Source organism: Ixodes scapularis, unplaced genomic scaffold, assembly GCF_016920785.2.
Source record: "Ixodes scapularis isolate PalLabHiFi unplaced genomic scaffold, ASM1692078v2 ptg000460l_1___fragment_1__unscaffolded, whole genome shotgun sequence".
In the NCBI taxonomy this organism is placed as follows: domain Eukaryota; kingdom Metazoa; phylum Arthropoda; class Arachnida; order Ixodida; family Ixodidae; genus Ixodes; species Ixodes scapularis.
In genome coordinates this window covers 1790645-1814398 of record NW_024609981.1, presented here as the reverse complement: position 1 = coordinate 1814398, position 23754 = coordinate 1790645, and the positions used below count along the sequence as shown (strand labels likewise).

General features: G+C 49.4%; 1 protein-coding gene across 1 annotated transcript; it reads right to left on the bottom strand.

The window, feature by feature from the left end:
• Positions 1–1469: 1469 nt before the first annotated feature.
• Positions 1470–9043, bottom strand: LOC120842566. The gene is made up of 4 exons (XM_040213700.1): positions 8758–9043; positions 7925–8005; positions 3039–3135; positions 1470–2919 (listed from the first exon to the last, which is right to left on the bottom strand). Exons 1-4 carry the CDS (start codon positions 9041–9043, stop codon positions 1470–1472), a joined length of 1914 nt encoding a protein of 637 aa, XP_040069634.1.
• Positions 9044–23754: the final 14711 nt, after the last annotated feature.

Below are 23754 nucleotides of genomic sequence, written 5' to 3'. Positions count from 1 at the left end.
ATTTTTATTTGCACGAGAAAGTTTGCCCACTCAGCGGCGTGCAAGGCTAGACAGAAAGGTTTGTACCCTTAAGCATGTGCGCCTGCTAGCCCGCCGCTGAGTAGGTGTAAGCATAAACAGTAGTCGTAAGTAAAAGATAACATATATACATGTATAAAACAACGCATAATCATAACCCAGAGGGGAAGATAAGAAACCTCGCTGTGCCCCACCCCACCCCCACGCAGACCACGGCGGAGGCCCCAGCCACAAGCCCAAACACGCGAGCGCACCGCTGTGTGTGGTGCACCCCGCGCAGCCGAGCCCGCAACCGCGGCCTCCGCCACGCCCCGCCCCAGGGTGACACGGAGCACGCGCGAAGACCCTTGGGCGAACCTCTTACGGGCCATCAACTTGTGAACAGATGCTGGCCGTATCGTTTTGCATAGCTCATGGGATTCCTCCCTGCCCCGCGGAAGAGGCTTGCGCTCCCTCAGCGGAAGAGAGAGAAGCTCACCTACGCCTGCAGGGATCGCGGACAGGCCACGTCTTACAGTCCTGGCATGCAGTGGATCAGGCTGGCCAGTACGTCTATTCACACGCACTGCCGTTGATAGGTACGACCCGGTCAGTGAGCCGTCCAGCGTGCGGCAAACCAGGCGCACGCGAGCCATTCGCCGACGTTGCTCAAGTGGCCGCCACCCCGCAAGTTTAAGCCTGGTTGAATAATCTGCGTCCGTGGAGCCCGAAGCGCGTGCGCAAAGAATCCGGGAACCGCGTCTCTGCACGCTCTCAATGCGGTCCACGAGATGCCGCTGAGACGGGGACCACACTGAGCTACAATACTCCAATGACGGCAGCACGATCGATGTATACAAGGTGCGGAAGGCTGAGGGTCCACATGGCCTGGACAACCGAGACACAAACCCCATGGATCGTCGAGCCTTGGCCACGACACTGGCTATGTGGACAGAAAAATCCAGTGTTCTCGTAAATGTGACCCCTAAGATGGTGAGAGAGTCGCATGTGGCTAGTGGCACACCGAGCAGATGGTAACAGGGTTTTTCCAGCTTACGGCCGCTGCTAAAGCGCATCACGGCACTTTTCGCGGGGCTAAGCCGCAGGCAATTGTCAGTCGCCCAGCCCTTTATGTTGTTGATGTAGTCTTGGAGGAGGAGGCAGGTGTCGGGGGATGTAAGTGGGGCCAATATCGACGTGTCGTCCGCGTACTGGACGAGAGGGAATTTGTCGTCCCGGGGCATGTCATTGACGTAGATTAAAAATAATGTAGGACCCAGGACCGACCCTTGTGGCACACCGGAGGGAACGTTCATCGCAGCCGAGCGCGCACCTCGGTAAACGACTTGTTGGCTTCTTCCGCTCAGAAAGTTCGACAGTCACTTCAACAGGATACCTTGGATGCCGGCGCCCGACACCTTGCGCAGAAGGAGACCGATGTCGAGGGTGTCGAAAGCGTTGCTGAGATCAAGCTAAACGAGATCTGTCTCTGTGCGATTGTCGATGCAGTTGCTTACGAAATGGCTCAGGGTCGCCAGGGCCGTCTCACAGTTACGGTTGTGTCTGCAACCATGCTGTGACTGCGATAGGTAGCCAGTGCCCTCGAGGAAGTCGAGAAGTTGGCCGTTCACCACGCGTTCGAATGTGCGGCAGATGATCAATGTTATTGAAACCGGTCGATAATGCGTGACGTCGTCTGTAGGCTTTCCTTTTCCCTTGTGGATAGGGGTAACCAAGGCGTGTTGCCAGGAAGCAGGAACAGCTCCCACGTCGAAAAGACTCTGAAGCACACGGGCGAGCGAGGGCAAAGTGTGCTGCATGATCATCTTGAAAAAGGCAGGTGCCACACCGTCTGGGCCAGGACATTGCGAATGCTTGATCTTGGACACCGCAATGCTCAGTGCTTCGGTTGAGAAAGTGATCTCCTCCAGGCTCGATGCGTCGGTGCCAGATGATGATGGTGCGAAAGCAGCGGAATGCGCAGACAGCCGCTGTCCGTCGGTGTTGTAGACAGACGAGAAGTGGTCTGCGAAGAGTGCAGCAATCTCACCGGGGGCATCGATCATTCTTCCGTTGGCGCAGAAGCTGGGACGTTGGCAAGGCCTTCTGAGGCGACGTACGTACGACCAGAAGACCTTAAGGTCGTCCTTTGCTTTTTGTGCTATCGTGGAGGTGTAGCGCTGGTGTGCGACATGTATGGCAGCCTTTAGAGCGCGCTGGTGGTCTTTTGCAGCGTGTAAAGCCACGGGACAGTTGGAGCGGGAGGCCTTCCTGAAGAGTCCCCTCTTTATTCTCGCTGCCTTCATTATGTCGGGGGTGATCCATGGGCAATAATTTCGTCCTGAGGAGCGGGTGCGGAAGGGCACGTACTCCTTCTGAATTGCTCCCGCCAGGTCGCACCACAGATCGAAATGACCAAGGGGTTCATTGGCAGTCGTCGTCATGCACCAAGGTGCGAGGTGTGCCAGGCGTGCTAGGTGGCCGTGGTCGGTCTGGTCGAACTTCCATAGTGTGCGTGCATGGTGCCCCCTACGTGGCAGCACAGCGGCGTACGTCACCTCGATCGCCAGGTGATCGCTATCGGGCAGTCCCTCAGAAGTCTCACAGGAAACTATTCGGGTCGGGTCTACCACGAAGAGAAGGTCTAGAAAGCTGGAAGTTCCGTCGCGAGCTGAGTACGTCGATCCAGCGCACGCCTGCGTGAGGCCAGCTGATGACGCAATGTCGAGTAAGAAGTCATCCGAACGATCGCGGGGAACAGGCTCCTCGTGTGTGAACCAGTCAATGTGCGAGTTGAAGTCGCCGAATACCAGTATGTTCTCGTAGTTCCTGAGAGAAGCGGCCCGTAACGATACCTCCAGGAGCCTGTATGACTCCTCCCGTATCGACGGCGGGTAGTAGACACAGCCCACTAGGACTGTGCTGTGAGGCACGCAGAGCTCCACGAAGAGTGCTTCGAGATCGTGGTGTTCAAGGTCCGTGCGACGAAAAATGCGTGCCGACGCCGGGAAAGCCAATAGGACACCTCCCCCCTGCCACACCTGTCTTTCCGGAACACGGTGTAAGCATTCGTGTCGAAAAGTTCGCTGTCTGCTACACCTACGTCGAGCCAAGTCTCCGTGAGCAACACAACAGAACCTGGGGGAAACGAAGACACGTGTGCCTGGAGGTCTACCACCTTGTTTCGAAAGCTTCGGCAGTTGCCGTACCAGAACATTGTCACTTTCCTCCCTCCGCCGGGCGATCTCCCGGTTGCAACAGGCGTAGGTACCGTAAGAGGCTGTATCATGGAGGCCACGGGAAGGTCAAACAAGTCGTCCGCGAAAGGGGGCAGGGAGCAACCCAAGCAATACCACAAATCGTTGCTGGAGCTCAACTTCCTGTACTCCGGCAGAGAGACATACACGCATGCACGGTGGGACCAGCGGTCACATGCATCACAGCACAGCGCGGCCTGGCAATCCAGAACACGTTTGGTACAACGGGTGCAGGTGATGTGCTGAGGTCCTGGGTTTGAAGCGACGTCGCCGGAGGGAAGAACCGTCGCGTCGACCAGCCACTCGGTACTGAGGCAGAACAACAAGCAGGCAGCAAAGTGTCTCCATCGCGGGGTCGTAAGTCCTTTAAGCCTAACGGCAGCACCGGGCCCATTCAAGCATCTCGCGTAGGACGCGTCGGACGCGGTGGAGGCACACAAACCGAGACCGCGAAGGCCCACGCTGTTCGGAGGAGAGATACAGGTGGAGGCACGGTAGGTGACGAGCGACAGCAGCAAGAAAACGGCAAAAATGCTGTGAGACGAGTGGCAACCTGTACGTACGGCCATTCTTCCTCGGAATATGCCAGGCATCGCAGCACGAAACGTTGCTCCGAGACGCAGCAGGTTCGGACTTCCCGACGACGAGCGTCGTTGGTGCAAAGGGGAGCCAGTGAAAAGCGCCGAGTGCTAACACGCGTGGACTCTACCAGACGGTGCCGGACAGCCCACATGACAGTAGCAAATGGGTCATCATCAAGCCTGACCGCATCTCGGTCCTCCACTGTTTCAAGTTCGACGGCATTCCCCTTCCCACGGAGAATGAGGCCATACTGCCTCTTGAGAAGAGACTCGAAAGAGAACATTGGAGTTCTTAAAAGCTTATTCAATGTCCTCTCTCCGAGACTTCCAACCACGAACGGATAAGAGCAAAGCAGCCTCACGAGCGACAACTGTTCCAAACCGTAATTCGCGTAGATGTACGACGCTACCTCAAGTGCGTCCAGGATTTCTCTGGAACATCCTTCCCCGACCCTTCTCCCACAGATCAGATGTCTCCGATATCGGAGGCCCCCAATCTTTAGATTGGGGCCTCCGATATCTGAGACATTCGGGGGCATTTGGGGGATATCGGGGGCATTCGTCCAATTGGTATACAATATGTTAGGAACGTTCTTAATTGTTAATTAGTGTGATATATGGTAGTCAATGCTGACTACCGTATATCATAGTTTCACAACTTTAGAAAGAAGTTAGCATATGCAGGTAACCTCTATGTTTGGGGACACCATTGATTAAATATTGTAATTACAGCTCTACATGAAGCTAATTTACTATAAAGTATAATTAAAACCTAGTAATAGAAAAAAAACTGTACCTGCCAAAAATTCACAACTTAAAAAAAAGAGCAAAATAAATATAACAGTAGCCCAACCAAGAACATACAGCCTTGATTGGTCAGTGTTAAAAAATTTAAAAAAGTGACACATTCCAGAACAAAGCATGCATCGTGGTGAGCCCAAGCTGTGCCATAACTGAAACTACTAGATAGCTAGTGAGCTGCTCACGTGCACCACTCCATCATGCATCTGCACAATAGATGTGGGCTCTGAATTTCTGATTTGCATGCGGCATGAACTGGTTGGACCACTCTGAAGGCAGGTGTGGGCACATGCATTAAGTGCCAGAGCGCATCCTTCAGTATGTCCAGTAATGCTGAGGTGAAGTTTGCCCAATAAGTTGAGTTTCTACATGGCTTCATTTGTTGAAAACTGCTCTGTCAGCATTCTTTGATGCTTTGTGTGTGTTCATCAAATTGAAGATTATATATTTATGTCAGAACTGCTGGAGCCTCCTGCTAAACAGGCGTGTTAGTTTTAGGCAGGCAGCAAGGGCCTGCCTAAAAGACGGGGGCGGGGAGCAGTGGCTCCCCGCCCCTGTCTACTCTCCCCATCGGAAAGCAAAGAAAGTTCTGTTGAGAGCTGGGGTCTTAAGAGATCGACAGAAGTTCTATATTATATTTCCTCGACAAGACAAGTTGCAAAGTCCTTCAAGACCATGAGGCTTTTGATTAGCTCCATGGCAGGAGCTGCAAGAACAACAGTTTCCCTTGTTTAGGGAGGAAAAATCATCTCCAGCAGTCACACTGCAATCAATAAATTGTTCATATGCAGTTCATATGCAGCAAGGTCCAAGGTTCAAGGTGTTTAATGGCACAACTTCCCCACAGCCGAGTGCCTGAGGCAGCCAAAAGGCTGCCTCAGGCCCATACAACGAAGTGCTGGCTGCCTCCTCTCTGTCTCCCCAACTGGAACAAGTTCCCACACTCTTGGCATTCCTAACTAAGGATAGTTAGAGACAATCAGGTCTTTATATGACTTTGATATGGAAACTTCTCATCAGTGTAAGATGGCGTGCAAAACGATGACAGTTGAAGAGAAGCCAGACGCTGAATCCTTGTATCCCTCACCATGGTTGCTGAGCAGGTGGCACTACGGTTACAACTGATCCTCGGCCACAGCAGTAACAGTATGACCTAGGACGGTACCCTGGACTAAAGGGTGTTCTGCTGCGGTTCGGATCCAGCTGTGCGGGAAGTTGGCACCTTAGAGATTTCTTTTTCTAGGACAGGGTTCATGGATGTTGAAGCATGGCATCAGAAGTTGAGTTGTATCAAGAACGTTGAAAGTAAGTGCTCGGAGAGCTTCTCCGATTAACTTCTTGTCCCAGTATCTCAGCATGACTGTAATCTGCTTCAACATTAAAAATAAGTCTGTAGGTAAGTAGCTAAACATCCGGATGGTTACTAATCTGCTGCGCCTCTTCTTTTTGTGGAGTGTATGACGACACTCAACTGAAAAAAGCTACGAGAATATGAAGATGCCATCAGTACAACGAGAATATGGTGAATGTGGGCATAACAGAATGGAAGTCCTTGTAACACATGGTCCACGGATCACGGGAAGTTTGTCGGAGTGCTTTTCACTCTGAATGGCATGCACACAAACTCGCAAACTGAAAGGCATTAACGAGAAAAGAGTCAAAGTACAGGCTAGCTGGTGGAAGTCAACCATTTCGTCGTTTACCCTGAGACTGGGGTTTTTTTTTGAAGAGCAGAAGAAACAGAAAAAACCTGTCTGACCTGTCTGAGACCTGTCTGTTTTTTCTGTTTCTTCTGCTCTTCAAAAAACCCCCCCAGTCTCAGGGTAAACGACGAAATGGTTGAAAGGCATTGTTAGGCTCCTTTTGAATTTCCAATGGCTTGTCTGGTATTGGTGCTAGGACTTACCAGATCGACCTTGGAAAAATATGGCACGGTATTGTTGAGCAGTGTAATGAAGATGCTGATGCAAAAGAACTGTGTTTTTGGTGTTTTTCTGTTTTGCAGCAGCTGTATATGGTCAGAACTACATCGTACTGCGCATGAATTATGTGCAAAACTAGCTTTTTTAAGTTGATGAGTATAATCAGTGTGCAGAACGCACACAATTCTACATGGACATGTTAGCAAAAATAAAATAACTAATAATGTCTCGTTGCAAGGACACACACAAAAAAATGGAATTGGTTGGGAACCACATGTAAACTGGTAAAATAACTGCAGTACACTAACAACAAAAAAAGCTATTTTAATGTTGACACACCACACCTCCTCCGAATTAAATTGTACATACGACCGCTGCTGGAAATTCTGAGGAAAGCAGTCTGAGTAGCCACGGTCGGCAGCGACACATCAGACATGCTCAACGGAGTGCGAACCGGACCTGGATTGGCCTCGACATCATTGTAGTTGCACCAGTTTCGCACCCAGGCGGAGCCTGGGGCGCTCAGCACGTACTGGGCCGTGGCGAGCAGCTGGGCGAAGAGGCCAATAACAGCTGTGCGTGTTGAAGTCATGGAGAAAACACAGACGGCAGGCGACGACGAATGGCCTAAGGCTAGGTAGTTCTAGCAGAGTGTGTTGAATAGACTACAGTTCACGCAGGAAGAACTGTGTCTGTCCCTCGTCTATTTTCAGTGTTTTTATTCTTACTGTGTGAACTGTGGCCTAAGGCTGCAGCGTAACGTGGCGAGACTGGCAAGGGGGCGTTGCCACTCGCAAGCTCGTGGAGGTCTGTCGAAGGGCAGCGGGTAAAGATGTATTTAGGAAGCTGTTTGAGCTTGCCTGTCCAAGTCTCAAGGCTCTTTAAGCTCGTGGAGGTCTGTCGAAGGGCAGCGGGTAAAGATGTATTTAGGAAGCTGTTTGAGCTTGCCTGTCCAGGTCTCAAGGCTCTCTTTAAAGCGGCGTAGGACTGACAGGGTCATGCAAGCCTTCTTTTTCGGGCTCTTGGGAGGCCACCTCTCCTGAGCCTCCACCTCACAAGCCTCAGCCTCGCGGCTCATCGCTTCGGGACAGGGGCCCGTCGTCTGCAGCTCCGCAGGGCGCGCACTGGAACCCGATACCCGAGCAAGCTGCCTTTACTATTCACCACTCCAGGCTTCTTGCGCATCTCGATGAACCCTGTTGACTTTGCGCTAGAGAGCAGCCTTTTCCTCGTTCATCTCACTAAATTGCACAGTTCTTCAGATTCTGCAATTGTTGAATTAAGGTGTATTTGGTATAGATATGCACTACGATCAACCAGTTACTTATAAAAAGAGGAATGCCAGGGGGGAGAATTTTCCACATACCTGGCACGTTGACAGTCTGCGCGTGGTAGTAGCCCCCCTTGGTTGTTATGTTGCCGCTCCAGAAGACGTCGTACAAAAAGTCTGGGTTGTAATCCCCGCACGTAACAGAACGGAAGTCTTATATTTCTTCTAACCACAACCGCTGTCGTCACGGTCTATATTATATCCCACCAACGCAAATATCTTGCACATCACTAATCCAAGCTGTATGTATAAATGGTAGCAAAGCTTTTATGGAAGCTCAAAAGGCGCTAATATGGCAGCTCATTGGGTGCGGCGCCATGTGTGAGGTGTGCGGCATTTCCGCTAGTCATGCTCGCCTGCGACGTACGGGAAGTGACGCCTTATTAAAAACAAACACAAAATGATGCAATTTCCTCTTGACTATAACATCACGATTGCTTTTTGCTAGTGACACGAAATTTAAATGCTTTTTTTATGTGTTCTACATGCCTGCGCAACTACTGTCCTTCATAACTTGCTTCATACAAAGTAAAGTGAATGGTATACTTAAGCAGACGCATAGAACACAGGAAAAAAAAACAATTAGACACGTTGGCATTCTATTTGTTGTGCATTAGACATTGGAATCTATCACTCTCATATAATCTCTTTAGTAAAAGAACCAGTTTTTTCATCAGTTCTGAGAACCACCAAAAGTTAATATATTTTTGAAATTATCCAGTGTGTTACAGCACGTCAATGAATGGATGCTTATTATTCTAACTGTCGGAGGGTTAGGCGAGTGGCCGAGAAAAGTCACCACTGCTTGGGAGATGGGGGGTGCCCGGAAAAAACAATAAACGCAGACTTGCAGGACAGTACTGACTCACTGCCCAACTGCGACATGGTGGCATTTTCATAGTTCTTGCCTTCGTCCTCCGTCAGCTTCAAAGAACAAAGAACGTCCTCCCCTTTGCGGCCCATGGCGTAAACGTGTTTACTTGCATTTCTTGAGAATGGAGATGCAACTCGGTGATTACCCTGTAGCGTTGCCATCTCGTGAACCACGTCTTCCGCGTGTGCGGCTGGTGAAAGTCGAACTTTTCCGGCAGCTGTGTTGAAATCGGTTTGAAGTAGCTGGCTTCCCGCCTGAACCGCTGCTTTTTGGTCCGCCATGTTGGACCGGCGTTGTTGCGCAGTTACGCGTGTCCGCTGCTCCCACCGCTGCTTTGGTTGCGCGTGCCGTGCCCGCTGCTGTTGCTTTTATCGCTGACAAACTAAGCCACTGAGATACCTACTTCGTCATGATGCAGTCTGGTACTGGGGAGAGGCTCAGCAGCAAGCCTTCGAGCAGACTAGGGCAGCTCTCATCACAAACTCGGCATTGGCAATGTACAACCAAGGAGACCACTTGACACTCTTTGTCGATGCCTCATCCTATAAATTGGGTGCTGCACTCCTGCAGGAGTCCCAAGGCGAGCGGCGATCAGTTGCCTATGCATCCAAGGCACTAACGGAAACTGAGCATTGCTATGCCCAGATTGAGAAGGAGGCACTAGCCATCACGTGGGCTAGTGGCCATTTCCTCACATACTTTCTAGGGCTCCGATTTCATATTGAGACTGACCATGAGCCACTTGTGCCACTTCTCACCACGGAGCGTCTAGATGAACTCAGTCCTCCTCTGCAACGTTTCCGCATGCGACTACTGGAGTATGGCTTCACGATTTCCGACATCCCAGGAAAGGAGATCTATACGGCAGATGTGCTGTCACGTAAGCCACTAACTGCAGCAGGAAAAAAAAGAAGCTGCCGACCTGGAGGAAGCCGTTCTGGAGTATGAAGTTCTCAGAGTGGAACTGTTACCTGCGTCAACAGACATGCTCTCACGGATCAAAGATGAGATCGGGAAGGATCCTGTCACGTCTGGAGTCATGGAGTGCTGCTCTATGGGCTGGCCGAGCATGAGAACTCTACCACCAGAAGTGCGGCGATACTGCGAAATAGCAGGTGAACTCTCAATAGTGCAAGGACTTCTGTTCAAGGGCAACCGACTGGTTGTACCCCCAGCCCTTCGCAACAAAGTCCTAGACAACATCCACACCGGGCATCAAGGCGTAGCCAGGTGTAGAGCCCGAGCCAGAGAAGCGGTGCGGTGGCCAAACATTGGCTTTCACGTAAAGAAATTTGTCCGCCAATGCTTCACTTGCCGAGAGGAGCGCAAGCCAGGAGCGGCCTCTCTCCTGCAGACGCTTCTTCCCGATAGGCCGTGGGAAGGGATCGGCATGGATCTTTTCTCACTTGAAGGCGACAACTAATTGGTCGTTGTTGACTACTTTTCTCGATTCTTCGAGTTGGTCAAGTTGAGGACAACGACCACAAGAGACATCACTGAGGCTCTGCGGCCAACGTTTGCTTGTTTCGGAACGCCTGATGTCATCCGATCTGACAACAGACCACAGTTTGCATCTGCTGAATTCAAATATTTTACCAGGGACTGGAGCATCAAACACATCACTTCCAGCCCCTACTATCCACAGAGCAACGGTGCAGCAGAGATAGAGTGCAGACAGCGAAGCAACTCTTTCGGAAGTCTCCCAACGTAGAGCAAGCACTTGTTGCACATCGAGCGACTCCGGGGAAGGAGGGGTAGAGCCTAGCTAAACTCATCATGGGACGCAAGGTAAAGACGAGTGTCCCTGCAGCCCCAGGGTCACTACGGCTGCGCTGGAGCTGCGAAGACCTTAGAGCACGCAACGCACAGTATAGGAGGCATCAGAGTCAAGATTTTTACCGGAGCAGCCGCACATGGGAAAGTAGCGCACGCTGCCGCAGAACCTCAATCATGTGTGGTGGAGACAGCGTCCGGCACTACAAGACGCACGCAGAGGCACCTACTACTGGCAGGAGAGCCTACAGAGGCACAAGCAGCTCAGCAATCAGCCTCTGTTGACGAGCCAAGCATCAATGGGCCAAGTTATGAGACACCGAAACCGAAGCAGACGCACAGGGGACAAGGGAGACAACCAGTGCGCCTGGACTTGTAAGACTTTGGGGGTGTCGGAGGGTTAGTCGAGTGGCCGAGAGAGGTTGCCACCGCACGGGAGACGGGGGGCGCCCGAAAAAAACAATAAACGCGGACTCGCCGGACGGTACAGACTCATTGACAGGCTGGTCTCTGTCGTTTCACTGCCTTTTTGTCTTTCACAAGAAAGACAAAAAAGCACAAGCTTGATTTACACAGTTTATTATATAGAAACTTACAACACCAGCACAGGACACTTAGTGATAGAGATATGGTGTTGAAAGCTTAGTGAAAGGAGGTTAGAACAACTATTTTCACTCACTGAATACTCTCAGCACGAGGCACATTTACGCATTTACCTTGCACTTTTCACGTTGAGCGCTCGTAACTAGATTTGACCCTATTAATCACAAGTGGTAGTGTGGGGCCATGCATGTCTTTGCATTTGAATGTCCACCATACAATTTATAATATTATGCATTATAAGATGAACGCTTGATAGTTTCCAGAGCATTCGTAGCAGGTGCACTCCGTGGTAAAACGATAACCGCAGTTAATACTTATAACCATGGTTGAGCTTAACCGTGGTTACAGCTGCCCGTGTGAAGCGGTTATAATTTGCTAAGGTTCTAAAGTTTGAGCTATGGCATTGCAAATTTCTATATAATTGCAAATAATTGGTTTGGGGTTAATATCCATGGAGTGTTGCTATACCAGATTTTTATCAATAACACTTATGACCACGGGAATTTGAAGCATAACTCACATTTTATCGAACAAAACACAGTCCTTCTTCCTTCCGGCCTGCCCCACCAATTACAGTTGTGAAAGCTGCTTGTTCTCATTTGAAATTCGAATCTATCTATAGTCCATTGCAAGTAAAGAAGGTAGGGCGAGGGTAAGACGGGGTGGGGAAGAGGAAGCAGACGGAACGCTGGAGAAGAAAGGGGGGAAACCTCCTTCCCTCTTTAAACTTCCATCTGCTTCCTCCTCTCCGGCCATCCTCACCCTCGCCATAACTTCTTGAGTTGCAACGGACTATAGAGTTGATTTTATTCACATGTGTCGGCAGGAGACTCTGCAAGTAGATGTTTTTGCCTCTTTACAGGTAATCCTTCATGAAAGTCTTGTTGTAGGGCACAACCACAACCTTGTCTTCTTCAGTCCACAGAAAGAGATGACAAATGGACATTCCAGTGCATTGCATCTAAACTGCACTTTGTCGAACTTAGTTTGTCCTTTGGGATGCAGCACAAAATAACCATATGTAGGTGAGCACCGCTTAGCAGTTTTTTTACGTTTGGGTACTTTCGTAGCCATTGTTGGGGTATAACAAGAACGGTTTTTTGCGGGTTAGAGGCAATACGTGTGGTCAGCGACATACAGCCGTGTCCTCGCATGGTTGCGCCGTTCTCCCCGTCCGCTGCCCCCCGGAGCCAGAGTACTCTATGCGTAGGCGCAACGCTGCAGTTGGCGGTCGCTCGCAATGCCACCCACGACACCCCCCTTTCTTAGGAGTAGGGAGCCGCGCTACAAGTCCAAACTGTCCGGTGGTCTGCTTGGTCGTCCGCTCCTAGTGACCGCCGTTGGCTGCATGGGTCTCTAAGTGTGTCGTGTTAGTCCTGTCGATGTGCTTACAATGTAGAACCTTGGTTGGGCGGCTGGCCGTGTCACTGTACCGCAGGATGCCGGACCGCTCTGCATGCGCACAACTGTCTTTGGCGGCAGGCTTTCACGACTTCTCACTCTGTGGCGCACGTTGTAGGTCTGCTTCACTCGCGCCCTGTACGCTTCATTCCTGCGCCTGAAGTCGCCGTCGTCCCACTTAGGTGCGAGCATCTTGGTTGTGGTTGGCATGGCGTATTCAGGCGGCGACCCATTAGCAGTTCGCAGGGTGAAAAACCTTCGACTCCTGGCATAGCTCTTTGCGATAGAAGAGCCAGGTTATGTCCTTCGACTTCTTCAGGAGTTGTTTCGCTGTTTGGACCGCATGCTCTGCCATGCCGTTGCTCTAGTATGGACTTGAGGTTACATGGTCTGCGCCCCAACGTTCCACCAGGTTCCTGAATTTGGCTGAGGCAAACTGTGGGCCATTGTCTGTCCGCATATTTCTTGGCGCTCCAAATCGTGCGAAGATTGGTTCCAAGACTTGAGCGATGTCTTTTGTTGTAGTGCCCTTTAGTTGCTCCACCTCCAGGAACCTGGAGTAGTAGTCCACAACCACAATGTAGTCTCTCCCTTCGAGTTTAAAGAGGTCAATGCCGATAGTGTCCCATGGGTTTTCAGGCAAAGGAGTCAGCAGCAGTGGCTCAGTTGGTGGCTTTCGATGTAGGCAGACAGAGCATCTTTCTACAAAGTCTTGTACCTGCGTTCCGATGCTAGGCCACCACACCGACTGTCTTGCTCTTGTACGACATCTGCTCGTGCCCATGTGGCCGGCATGAAGTCTTTCCAGCAACTCAAGCCTCGAGTTTGGTGGGGTCACGAGTCTGTCACCCTTAAATAGCAGACCGTCGACAATAGAAAGTTCACTCGCTACCTCTGTATAGCGCTTTAGTTCCGGTGCAAGTCCATGTACGGTCGGCCATGACGAGGTGCACAAAGTAGCCACTCTGGGGAGAGTAGGGTCTGCTTCAAGTGTCACTTGAACAGCCACTCCGGCAGCTGTTCAAGTATCAACTCCTCGTACTCTTGCACTGCGCTCTCAAGGTCCCTTTCTTTGTCCTCGGCTGGCTCTGGTTGCGGCTTTCGGGACAGTAAATCAGCAGTGTACAACTTGTTTCCAGGAGTGTGACACTGTATAGTCGTACTCTTGCAAGCGCATTCGAAAGCGTTAAAGACAAGGACTGAGCTCGTCTAGTCGCTTGGTTGTGAGCAGCGGCACAATAGGCTTGTGATCCGTTTCTACATGAAATGTGGATTTGAGGAGGTACTTGCGGAAGTGTTCACATGCCCATGTGACGGCTAACGCCTCCTTTTCAATTTGGGCGTATCGTTGCTCTGTTTCAGAAAGTGAGCGTGGTGCATACGCCGCTGGTGACAGCCTGTCACCTGCCTGCTGCAGAAGAACGGCTCCCAGCACGTAAGATGAAGCATCGACTGAGACTGGGTGCTGGGAGTCGTAGTGGGCGAGAACTTTTGTTGCGCAGAGTGCGTGTTTGATCCGGTCGAAGCTTTGTTGTTGAACCGGACCCCAAATCCACTCTGCCTCTTGGTGCATCAGGTCCCTAAGTGGCTTTGTCATCTCTGCCAGACCGGGAAGGAACTTCGCCAAGTGATTTGTCGAACTCAGGAAGGACCTCACTTCGGACACGTCTGACGGTGGGTCAAGTTGAGTGATGGCTTCCAGCTTGCTTGGATCAGCACTTACTCCTTCTGCAGGTACCACGTGTCCTAGAAACTTGACCTTGCTTTGAGGAAAGGTGCATTTGTTGACGTTGAGGGTCACTCCTGATTGTTGCAGTCGGCTCAACTCATTGTGTAGATTAGATTCTTGTCGTGTTCCTCCATTGTCCGTCCGGAAACTATGATGTCGTCCTGCAAACGAACCAGACCGTCCAGCCCCTCCAGCACGAGGGGCATCGCTCGATGGTAGAACTCGGGTGCTGTCGATATTCCGAAAGGCAGTATGTGGAACTGGAACCGTCCAGCAGGTGTGATGAAAGTTGTGTACTTGCTTGAGTCTTCTGTGAGAGGCACCTGCCAGTACCCGGCTCGAGCATCTAGGCGGCTGAACACTGTTGCACCGGCTAGCCTTGCGAGACACTCATCAACTGTCGGCATCAACATGCGGTCGCGGACTATCTGTTGGTTTAGTTGACCGTAGTACACGCAAATTCTCAGTTCATTCTGCTTTTTCTTGGCAACAACCATCGGGAAGCACCCCTCCTTTGCTTCTTCCACCTTCTTGATGACTCCCATTTCTTTCATCCTTTCCAATTCGTTTTCCACTTGTGAGAGCAGTGGAAGAGGAACTCGTCTTGGGTATATAACGGCATAGGGCTTGGCGTCATCCTTCACTTTGATGTGGCATTCGGTCTTCATTAGTCCGAGTCCAGACGTCAACTTGGGATGCTGTGCCAGAAGATTGGAGATATCGCCTGGTTTCGCACATGTCTCCCCAAGCTCGAGTGGTTGCCGTAGTATGCCAAGAGACTCGACTGCTGGTCGGCTTAGCAATGCCTCTTTCAGTCCTTTGATGACAAAGACCTTGTCTTGTGTGCTTGTGCCACGCCGGTTAATTGTGGCTTCGAAGTACCCCGCTGTCGCTATAGGCGTTTGACCTGGGCCATTCAGTGTCTGTGCTGAGATCTTCAGGGGTCCCATGGATATAGCTGTTGCATCTACACCCGTGTCGACTTTTAACGTGAGAGGTGAGCTGTTGACCTTGACGGTAACTCTCCATGGTTCCGAGATTGATTGGGTTTTGTCCTCACCGAGGTAAACTTCCTCGACGCCCTTGCTGCGCTCGGAGACACGTGTCAGAGTTTCATGCCTGTCCTTTCGTGACAGGCACACTAATGGGTAGTGGCCTTTTTTTCCACAGTGGTTGCACGTCTTGTTTGAAGCCAGGCAATGCACTTTCGTGTGGTCGCGTGCACAACTGCACCACCTGCAGTGTCCTGCTTCTGTCTTGTTCTTGTGCTGATAGGATGCTTGGATGGATGGTTTTCTTGTTTCCTTGCGGCAATTCTTTCTGACCTTGTCGACGGCCGGTGTTGCGTGTTCACCTCCGCGAATCTCTCTCTGTGTTGCTGCTTGACCACCTCGGAATTGCGTGCTTTCGTGATGACGGTCTCCAATGTCAGTTCCAAGTCCAGCTGAAATCTTTCACTCAGCTTAACGTCGATCAGTCCAACGACGAGACAATCTCTGATCAATTCTTCTTTCAGGTTCCCGCATCGCAGGTTTCGGCCGCCTTGTAAAGATCCATAACGAAGGTGTCAACAGTTTTGTGTGGCTCTTGCTTACGGCTGTTGAATATCACGTTTGTCCTTGGCACGAAGTGCTTTCCAAACGCTCTTGTCACCGCTCCGTAGTCTTGCTTCTCGGCATCTGTTAGTTTCAGCGAGGCCAAGATGTCCTCGGCCTCCCAGCCCATGACATACACCAGTGTGTTCACCTGTGTCTTGTTGTCTTGTTTTTTCAAGCCCGAGATCACTCGATATCGTTCCCACCTTGTGAACCATCGTTTACAATCTTCCGGTCGTCGGAAGTGAATTTTTTCCGGTAATTCGACCACGAACAAGTTATAGAGGCGTTTTTCGCTGGGAGGTTGTCATCTTCGTGCCGGTTGGCGTGGTCCTTTGTCCGAGGACATATTTTGGCAACGAGGTCTAACGTTTTTTCCCGCGCTACTGCTTGGACGCTTCGTGCGGCTTGTACGGCCTACCTGGAGCGGTTGCTCGCTGACTTCGTGTTGTGGACGGATTCCGCAGCTGCCACCATGTCGTAGCCGTTGTTCGGGTATAACAAGAACGGTTCATTGCGGGTTAAAGGCAATACGCGTGGTCAGTGATATACAACCGTGTCCTCGCACGGTTGCGCCGTTCTCCCCGTCCGCGGGCCCCCCGGAGCGAGAGTACTCCGTGTGTAGGCGCGTCGCGGCGCTGCAGTCAGCGGTCGCTCGCAATGCCACTCACGACAGGTACTTGATCTCCAGCGGTGCATCAAGTCCATCAATGATGCCATCAGGGTTACCAGCGAGCCATGGCATCTCCGGCTAAACCACCAAGTCATTATGTTGAACAATGCAATTAAATGTTCTCATAAACTTTCTTCTAGTGCTGGGCTCACTGCGATGGCCGTGCTCCGTTGCTTGGTTCCCCCGAAAAGACGAATGGAGGATGTCTTCCACAGCAGTGGAGGGGTTCAGTGATACCCGTAGAGGAATCTTCTTTATCACAGATTATGTCAACAACATAGGCGGCTCTTGTGCTTAAGTGAACAGTAGCTTTGCTATGCTGTTCTTTGGTATAGCAGTTCCATCTAAGCTGCACTCATGGCTACAATCTTGTACGCCTTCCAGCAGGCAGGGCAGCTGTTAAGAAGGGCACTTTGATTCTCATGACTGCTGTGGTCCAGGGCAGGCGACGTGTCCTGCTAAACTGCTGAACAGGGGGCAGGGTCTTATGGAGGCGCCATCAAACTGTCATGCAACAGGGTACCCTGTATCTTTATATGGCCAGCAAAGGTTCCCTTCTCAATACGCCAAAGTACTCCTCGTAAGCCTCGAACTGGAACGCATCTACAGTTCCCTGAACTCCTGAATTTTGATCACTTTTTCCGAGTGAGATGTTGTGGAGTCTTGCGTGTATCATTGTCCGCTCAGCACCTTTGTACCAGGCGGCAGCCTCGTCAGTGCAGGGTATGCCAGTCATATTGTTGGTGAAGGCATGCTGCATTTTGCACAGGATAGCAGGCGTGGCTTCAGACCTTTGCCCGTCCAGCCTTGCAGGAATAGCCTCCTCGCACCACCCGGCCAGGGGTGTGTACATACCCAGGCCTTCTGAGGAGCAGCATTTAAAGAGTGAGATCTACGTACAACGTCTTTGAAATAGTGGCACTCATCGTTGATTCCATGTGAAAACACTGTTTCCACCAGGCCACTTGTGAGATAATGGTACGAGTCGAAGCTGTTGTTTGCCCTAACCTCCTGAAGGTCGCAGGCCTTGGAGTGGAGGAGGTAAGCTACTATTTTCAGATCCTCAGTGGGGGCCACCATTTCATGTTGTCCTTGTTAAATATTTTCAACAGCGACGTGATCGACGACGATCACGAAAGCCGGCTGACAGGGAAGCATGAATTCTTTTTTTCTCCTGCCACGGTGCGAGCTTGAAACGGGCATCGTCCCATTAAACCCATTCCCATGCTTTAACCCGTAATATCGTCCAGTTAATTTACAGAATATTTGTCCCAGGTTTCGGCGCCAAATATTCTGTAAAATAACTGGACGATATTACTGGTTAAAACATAAAAATGGGTTTAATGGGACGATGCCCGTTTCAAGCTTGCACCGTGGCGAGAGAAAAAAAATTGTTGCTTGCCCCTCAGCCGGCTCTCGTGATCGTCGTTGTCTTCTCTCTTTGACCGATCGCTGTTGAAAATATTCAACAGTCCTCTCACATGGACTGCTCCTTTGATGGACGTAGGTTATCAATTCTGAAAGAAATGAACAGTCAATGATTGAAACTCCTGTGTGCAACTACTTGCTAAGCAAGAACATAACTAGACAGTGAACTCCAGAGACAGAGCATACAGACTATTTGATCAATATTTCATTTTGTAGTATTTTTATATCTTTGCTGGATTTGGCATGGTTTGGGTTTTCTGTAGTAAGGTGATAAGGTGGGAGAGCTGGTACTGTTTAAACCTCATTAAAATAGTGTACAAAAAATTAGAGGAACGGAACACAGAAGCTTGCCTGTCTTCTGTGATCCGGTCCTGTCTCTTTCCTCGTATTTGTGTGCGCTATTTTTCATCTTGTGGTTTTCTTAAGGCCACGGTCCCACTGAATGTGGCAGTTTAGCTACTTTTTGGCAGGTCATTACTCATCTCCTTTTAAATACTGTTTTGTGGAATTGATGTCATTCGAAAGGCAGTGCAATCCTCTTTCATTTGATGTTATGTGTGCGTTGGGTTTTACTGTTCACGCGCATTTGTAGCGTTGCGAATATGATGTCGCGGACCCTCACTTGCTCCGCTAGTTCATGTTTTATGAACGATCCATTAAATATAACACGGTTCCAATATAGCAGTTTTGTTAAGATGATGTCGGAGCAGAATGTAACGATACACTTTTTTGGTATTTGCACTACTTTGTTTTTTTCATCCCTCCAAACATTGACCTGAAATTGACATTTTTCAGCACAAATATGTTTTTAATGACAAGCGCTAGGACAATGAAATTAGCTACAGATGTAGTGCTTATTATTGGTAATATTCAGAAAAAAATCTAATGTGTAAAATGTTTTTGTTTATATATTTTATATCAGACGTAGCACTTTTTGGTGCTTCAAGTCATGGTACTTCAAATGCCGCTGAGGAAATAACTAAACTATGATAAAATCTTTTACAACATTTAGAGCTACAATGGTTGCCCAAGAAATGGACGATGGCTTTTTTTTCTTTTCAAAGTCATAACGCTCCAGGAGCCCTTCAAACTTACCTGTTTTTGACGCATATCTTTTTTGGACATCAAACAGATTTATTGGCATCTAATAACATTTATTGTTTGGAATAGATATACATTGCAATGTATTAAACTTTCACAGTGATATTTCTTTGGTTTTTTAATGGGTGTAGAGCTTATATAATTTAAAAAACAATTAAAAACTGTTTGGGTGTTTTATTGCGCTACCTGGCGAATGGCAGACGAACCGCTGATTTCTAATGTTCAAAAAATTTCCGAGGGCGGCGTTGGCGTCTGTATCATCATCAATCTCCGTGTCTTTTTACCTTCACATTAAAAAAATATATTGTAAGATTAACTATCGATAAATGAATGGTTAAAGTAGTGAGTCAGGTTAATAAATCTAAGAAAAATAATTACACAAGCGTAGCGTAATATAATGTGTTCATTATTCGATATGATTGAAATCAATAAACAATGAAGACGAAGAGGAAAAGAATACACTCGACTTCACTTCATGCCTAGAGTCACTAAATGAGCTTTAAAGTATCGGCACTTCGTTCCCCAAGAAATGTTTTGGGCGTCGCCATTTTTGGTCTTGTTCAGAGCAAACGCAACGGCCGATTGTCATGATTCAAAAGTACGACTTCCTCAGCATTAGATGCGGTGCTAGGAAGCTAATGCAATATTGCAATACTCTGTCGCGGGTTGTTTAAACATTTGTGGTGGACGGAAAAGCGTTTCTGTGATTTTAGATAAAGCTTCAGATAACTGACAACCATGATTTTAAGCCACAATATGGCCAAGTGTCGTTACTCTGAACCGTAGCTAATTTACTGGCACAAGCGGGAACAATGAAGAAGAGGCAGGTGTCAAAAGGTAGTGGCTTGTGGAATCCACGGGGCTTACGTCATGGCCCCTCCAGGTATTACAAGCCTCTTGAACAAGAGCATGAATAATTTCATTAAATAAGCTACGCTTTAGAGTAGCGACACGTGGCCATATTGTGGCTTAAAATTATGGTTGCCAGTTATTTGAAGCTTTATCTGAAATCACAAGAAACGCTTTTTCGTCCTCCACTTTAAACAGTTTGCGACAAAGCAAAGCAACATTACATGAGTTTCCTAACACCGAATCTAATGCTGAGGATGTTGCACTTTTGAATCATGACGATCGGCAGTTGCGCGTGCTCTGCAAAAGCACCAAAATGGCGGCGTTCACAACACTGTCGGGGAAGAGAGTGCCGATACTCTAAGCTCCGCTCATTTATTGGCTCTAGTTCCCGCGAAACTCCTTTTCCCTGACTGAAACTGAAGCTAAATACGAATAATACACCATAATTATAGCTTATTTAGTTATAACCAACTACACATAATGAACGGAGGAAGCGGCCGGGTAGGAGAAATGCGGGTTTTATGTGCGACCGTTCTCACCGTCCCAAAAGAGAGAATGCGAGAGCTTTCGCTGGTCTAAAAAAGGCATCCAAAGAAAAGAGGCGGCACGCTGTGTTCTTTGTTATTATGTGTCTAATTGCAAATTGTTGTGTGTATGTTTATACACTCGGATGTTAGTCTGCCTTAGTGGGCGTCTGGTGCCTCAGCTGTAGATGAGCAATTTAGCCAGTGCGGTTTAACTGCAAACCTGGGGTCTTTAACGTGCACCACGCAGTAGGGATACACGACTGCACGCCGGTACGATGCTCATCCAGATCGAAACGGGCAGGGGCGGGGTGGGTTCTGCAGCGCGAGCTTTCGCTCCAAGTGCTCCGAGCTGGTGTGCGCTAGACCATGCACTCGGCCACCGACTCCCCCCCCCCCCCCCCCCCCCCCCTTGTGCGTCTAATTTATATACAGGTGTAACTATTTGAAGATCGACGATGGACGTCGATCGTCTCGAGGTAATGTAACGTAATAACATTATATAAATAATAAATTTGTTGAAGGACTGAACGACTAAATTTTTCAATTCTTGGATTGTAATATGGCGGTAGCCTATTGTACTTACTCTCTTGATGAAGAGCAATATGAGGTGACGAGGTAATGATTAAATAATGAGGTTCTATAAGGACGACGATGTTAGTGGGTGTCGAACCACAACGCACAGTACCAGACTTGTTTCAAGTATCGTGTACCCAAAGACTTTCTTCACCCGCAACGGAATATGGTAGAATCAATGAGGATGCTGCTTTACAACTGTACGTGGAACAGGAAAACTGCACTGTGCAGAAGTACGCCTTCTTCGTTAATATGAGGGACGGATTTCTAGCAGCGTTCCCTGATTGACTACTTGGAACAAATGGCCTTGTTGACGTAAAGTGTCCCCGTTCCAAAAGATTCTTGAAGCCAGGGGGGGGGGGGGGGAAGGAGGGAAAGGGAACGCGGCACAAAGCGGAGGCTGCCATATTAAAACCGCTTACGTTGCCAGCATAGGTTTTGCAGCGGAGAAGTTGCTGCCATATACGGCGGACTGAGTTTTACTTTCTTTTTCGTTTTGGAACGAGAATGTATTGTTGTGTTACATAAGTCCTCCTGCATACAGACAACGGAGTTGAATTATATATGTCTTGTTTACTTGGTTTGAAACCCTAGAAACGGGTTTTTGACGACTTATTGCTTTCATTATTTTGGAGTACGCAAGGCAGTTATCTCGCTGTTCTGGTTTCGGTTACGAAAGTAAGGCAAAACGCTCGTAGTTCCCGCCCTCAATACACGTTGAACGCCTTCCACACTTTGACACCGAATAACTGTATGAACAAGGATTTACATTTACTTCAGAGGTAACTTTCGCCGCTTCCTCACCGTCGAGCAGCCGGATCAGCTGGCGGCAAGCCGCGGATAAAAGGCTTGAGCATCAACAGCCTAGAGCCACTACAACAGCCCAAGTGCACTCAGTGCCAAAAGCGGGCGACGCGGGTTTCTGTCAACCCAGCGGCGGACCCAAGAGGGGGGCGACGGGGACGGCCGCGCCCCCCCCCCCCCCCCCCTGCCTCCTTCTCGGAGGGCGATTTGACATGGGTGGATCCCCCGAAATAACACCAACTACCGGCCTGCCAGGTGGTAGGAGGCTTGGTACTCAAGGACGAGGGTTCGAAATAAGGTAGGCCGCACCCTAGCAGGCACACTTGTACTCTGAGCTTGGAGAACCACTCCATCGCTTCAACCGAGACTGAAGTCCGCGGCGGCGGTTTCAAAGCACGGCTTAGAACCAAAAGTCGGCGCAGCGGCGCACGTCTAGGGGCCGTCGGTGCACTGTGGTTCTGCGGCGGTTAAAACAAAAGGCGCAACCCGAGTCCTGTCTATCTTGCTTTAGATTTTCCCTCCCCTCCCCACACCCCCAACCCCAAAGAAAAAAAAACAACCAAAAAAAAAATCGGAGTTTTGGATCCGCCTTTGGGTCAAACGGTAGCCCAGCACAATCCGTGAACGTTCCAGCTCTTCGCCATGACACGGTGTTGCAGAAAGCAGGGTAAAATACAACTACACGGACCACCGAATCAAATGCACTGTTATCGTAAATATTGGCTTGTGATTGCGCCTTTGTAGATCATCTTATTCGTTTTGCTGGAGAGACGCAACCGACGGGTGTAACAAAATCGTTTGTGTATTCCGCATACCTCGCAAAAGCACTTACCCAGTCACCTTGCGAAACGCGCGAAACACGGAGACCGCACAGCCCCGACTTAGTAGTCTTTTACCTGCTTTAGAACAGTTTGTACCTGCTAGTAGGCGTGTCTACTGAAACTGCAACTTGAAACTAGGGGCAATGCCAGAGAGAAAAGAGACAAAGTTGGGAAAGCATGCTCGCTCTCTCCAGTTTCTGAACTCTCAAGTGATTGTACCATAATGAATTCCCCAACACCTCTTTCCAAAATAAAACAAACAAAAAAAAAAAAACGCTATGTTCACTACGTAAAAAAATAATCTCAGTTCATGCATCCGCAGGCAGGTAGGAAACGTTGCCCTAATTTATTCACACATTACGAGCGCAACAAACTCGCACGGGATTTACAAGAAAATATCGGTGGTGACTTAAGTTTCCCTGAAATTCTGTATGACCGGTCGTTTGCAGGACCGAATCATCTACTCGGGCGGTGTGCGTCGCTGTGCAAGCGCCAACAACACGAAGCATAAAAACGGCAGGTCTAGGACAACAATCCGGAGTCCATTGTTCAATTAAAACGACGTAATTTTGTTGAAAACGCCCGCAGCTTTTTACTCACGGTATGCGTCGAGAATCTTCCACATTTTGAAACGGAACGAAGGAAGATTTACTTTTAAAAGTGTAGTAAAGTACTACCGAATCGCCGGTGTGGCGATATGTTCTACTAAGAACTGAAGAGCCAGGACAGTAAACGTCTTTACTTCATGATGGCGGATGCCGAACCGCCGCTCGCGCGCTCGGCTCCAGACGAGTGTGTGTTGTCGTCGTCGTCTAGTCTCAGTTTCCATCATATGTTCCCCCTTAAAAAGAAGACTGGAAGGGCTGAACCTTTTTCCTTTCTCGAGTCGAGGGCCGTGGAAGTGGCACAGGAGTTGAGAGGGGCTGGTTCTGGTTTGTTGAGGGACTTTTATATGAACTTGGGTTTGCGGGAATTGAATCAGTGGGATTCGGGCCCGGCAATGGGTCCAGCCCTCGTTCAGCTAGAGCTCCGTCGCAGGGAACCTTGCCCTCTGATGTAGGTGTGAGTGGCGCCTCTGGGTCAGTCCATTCCGGAAACCCAAGTGGGTCTTC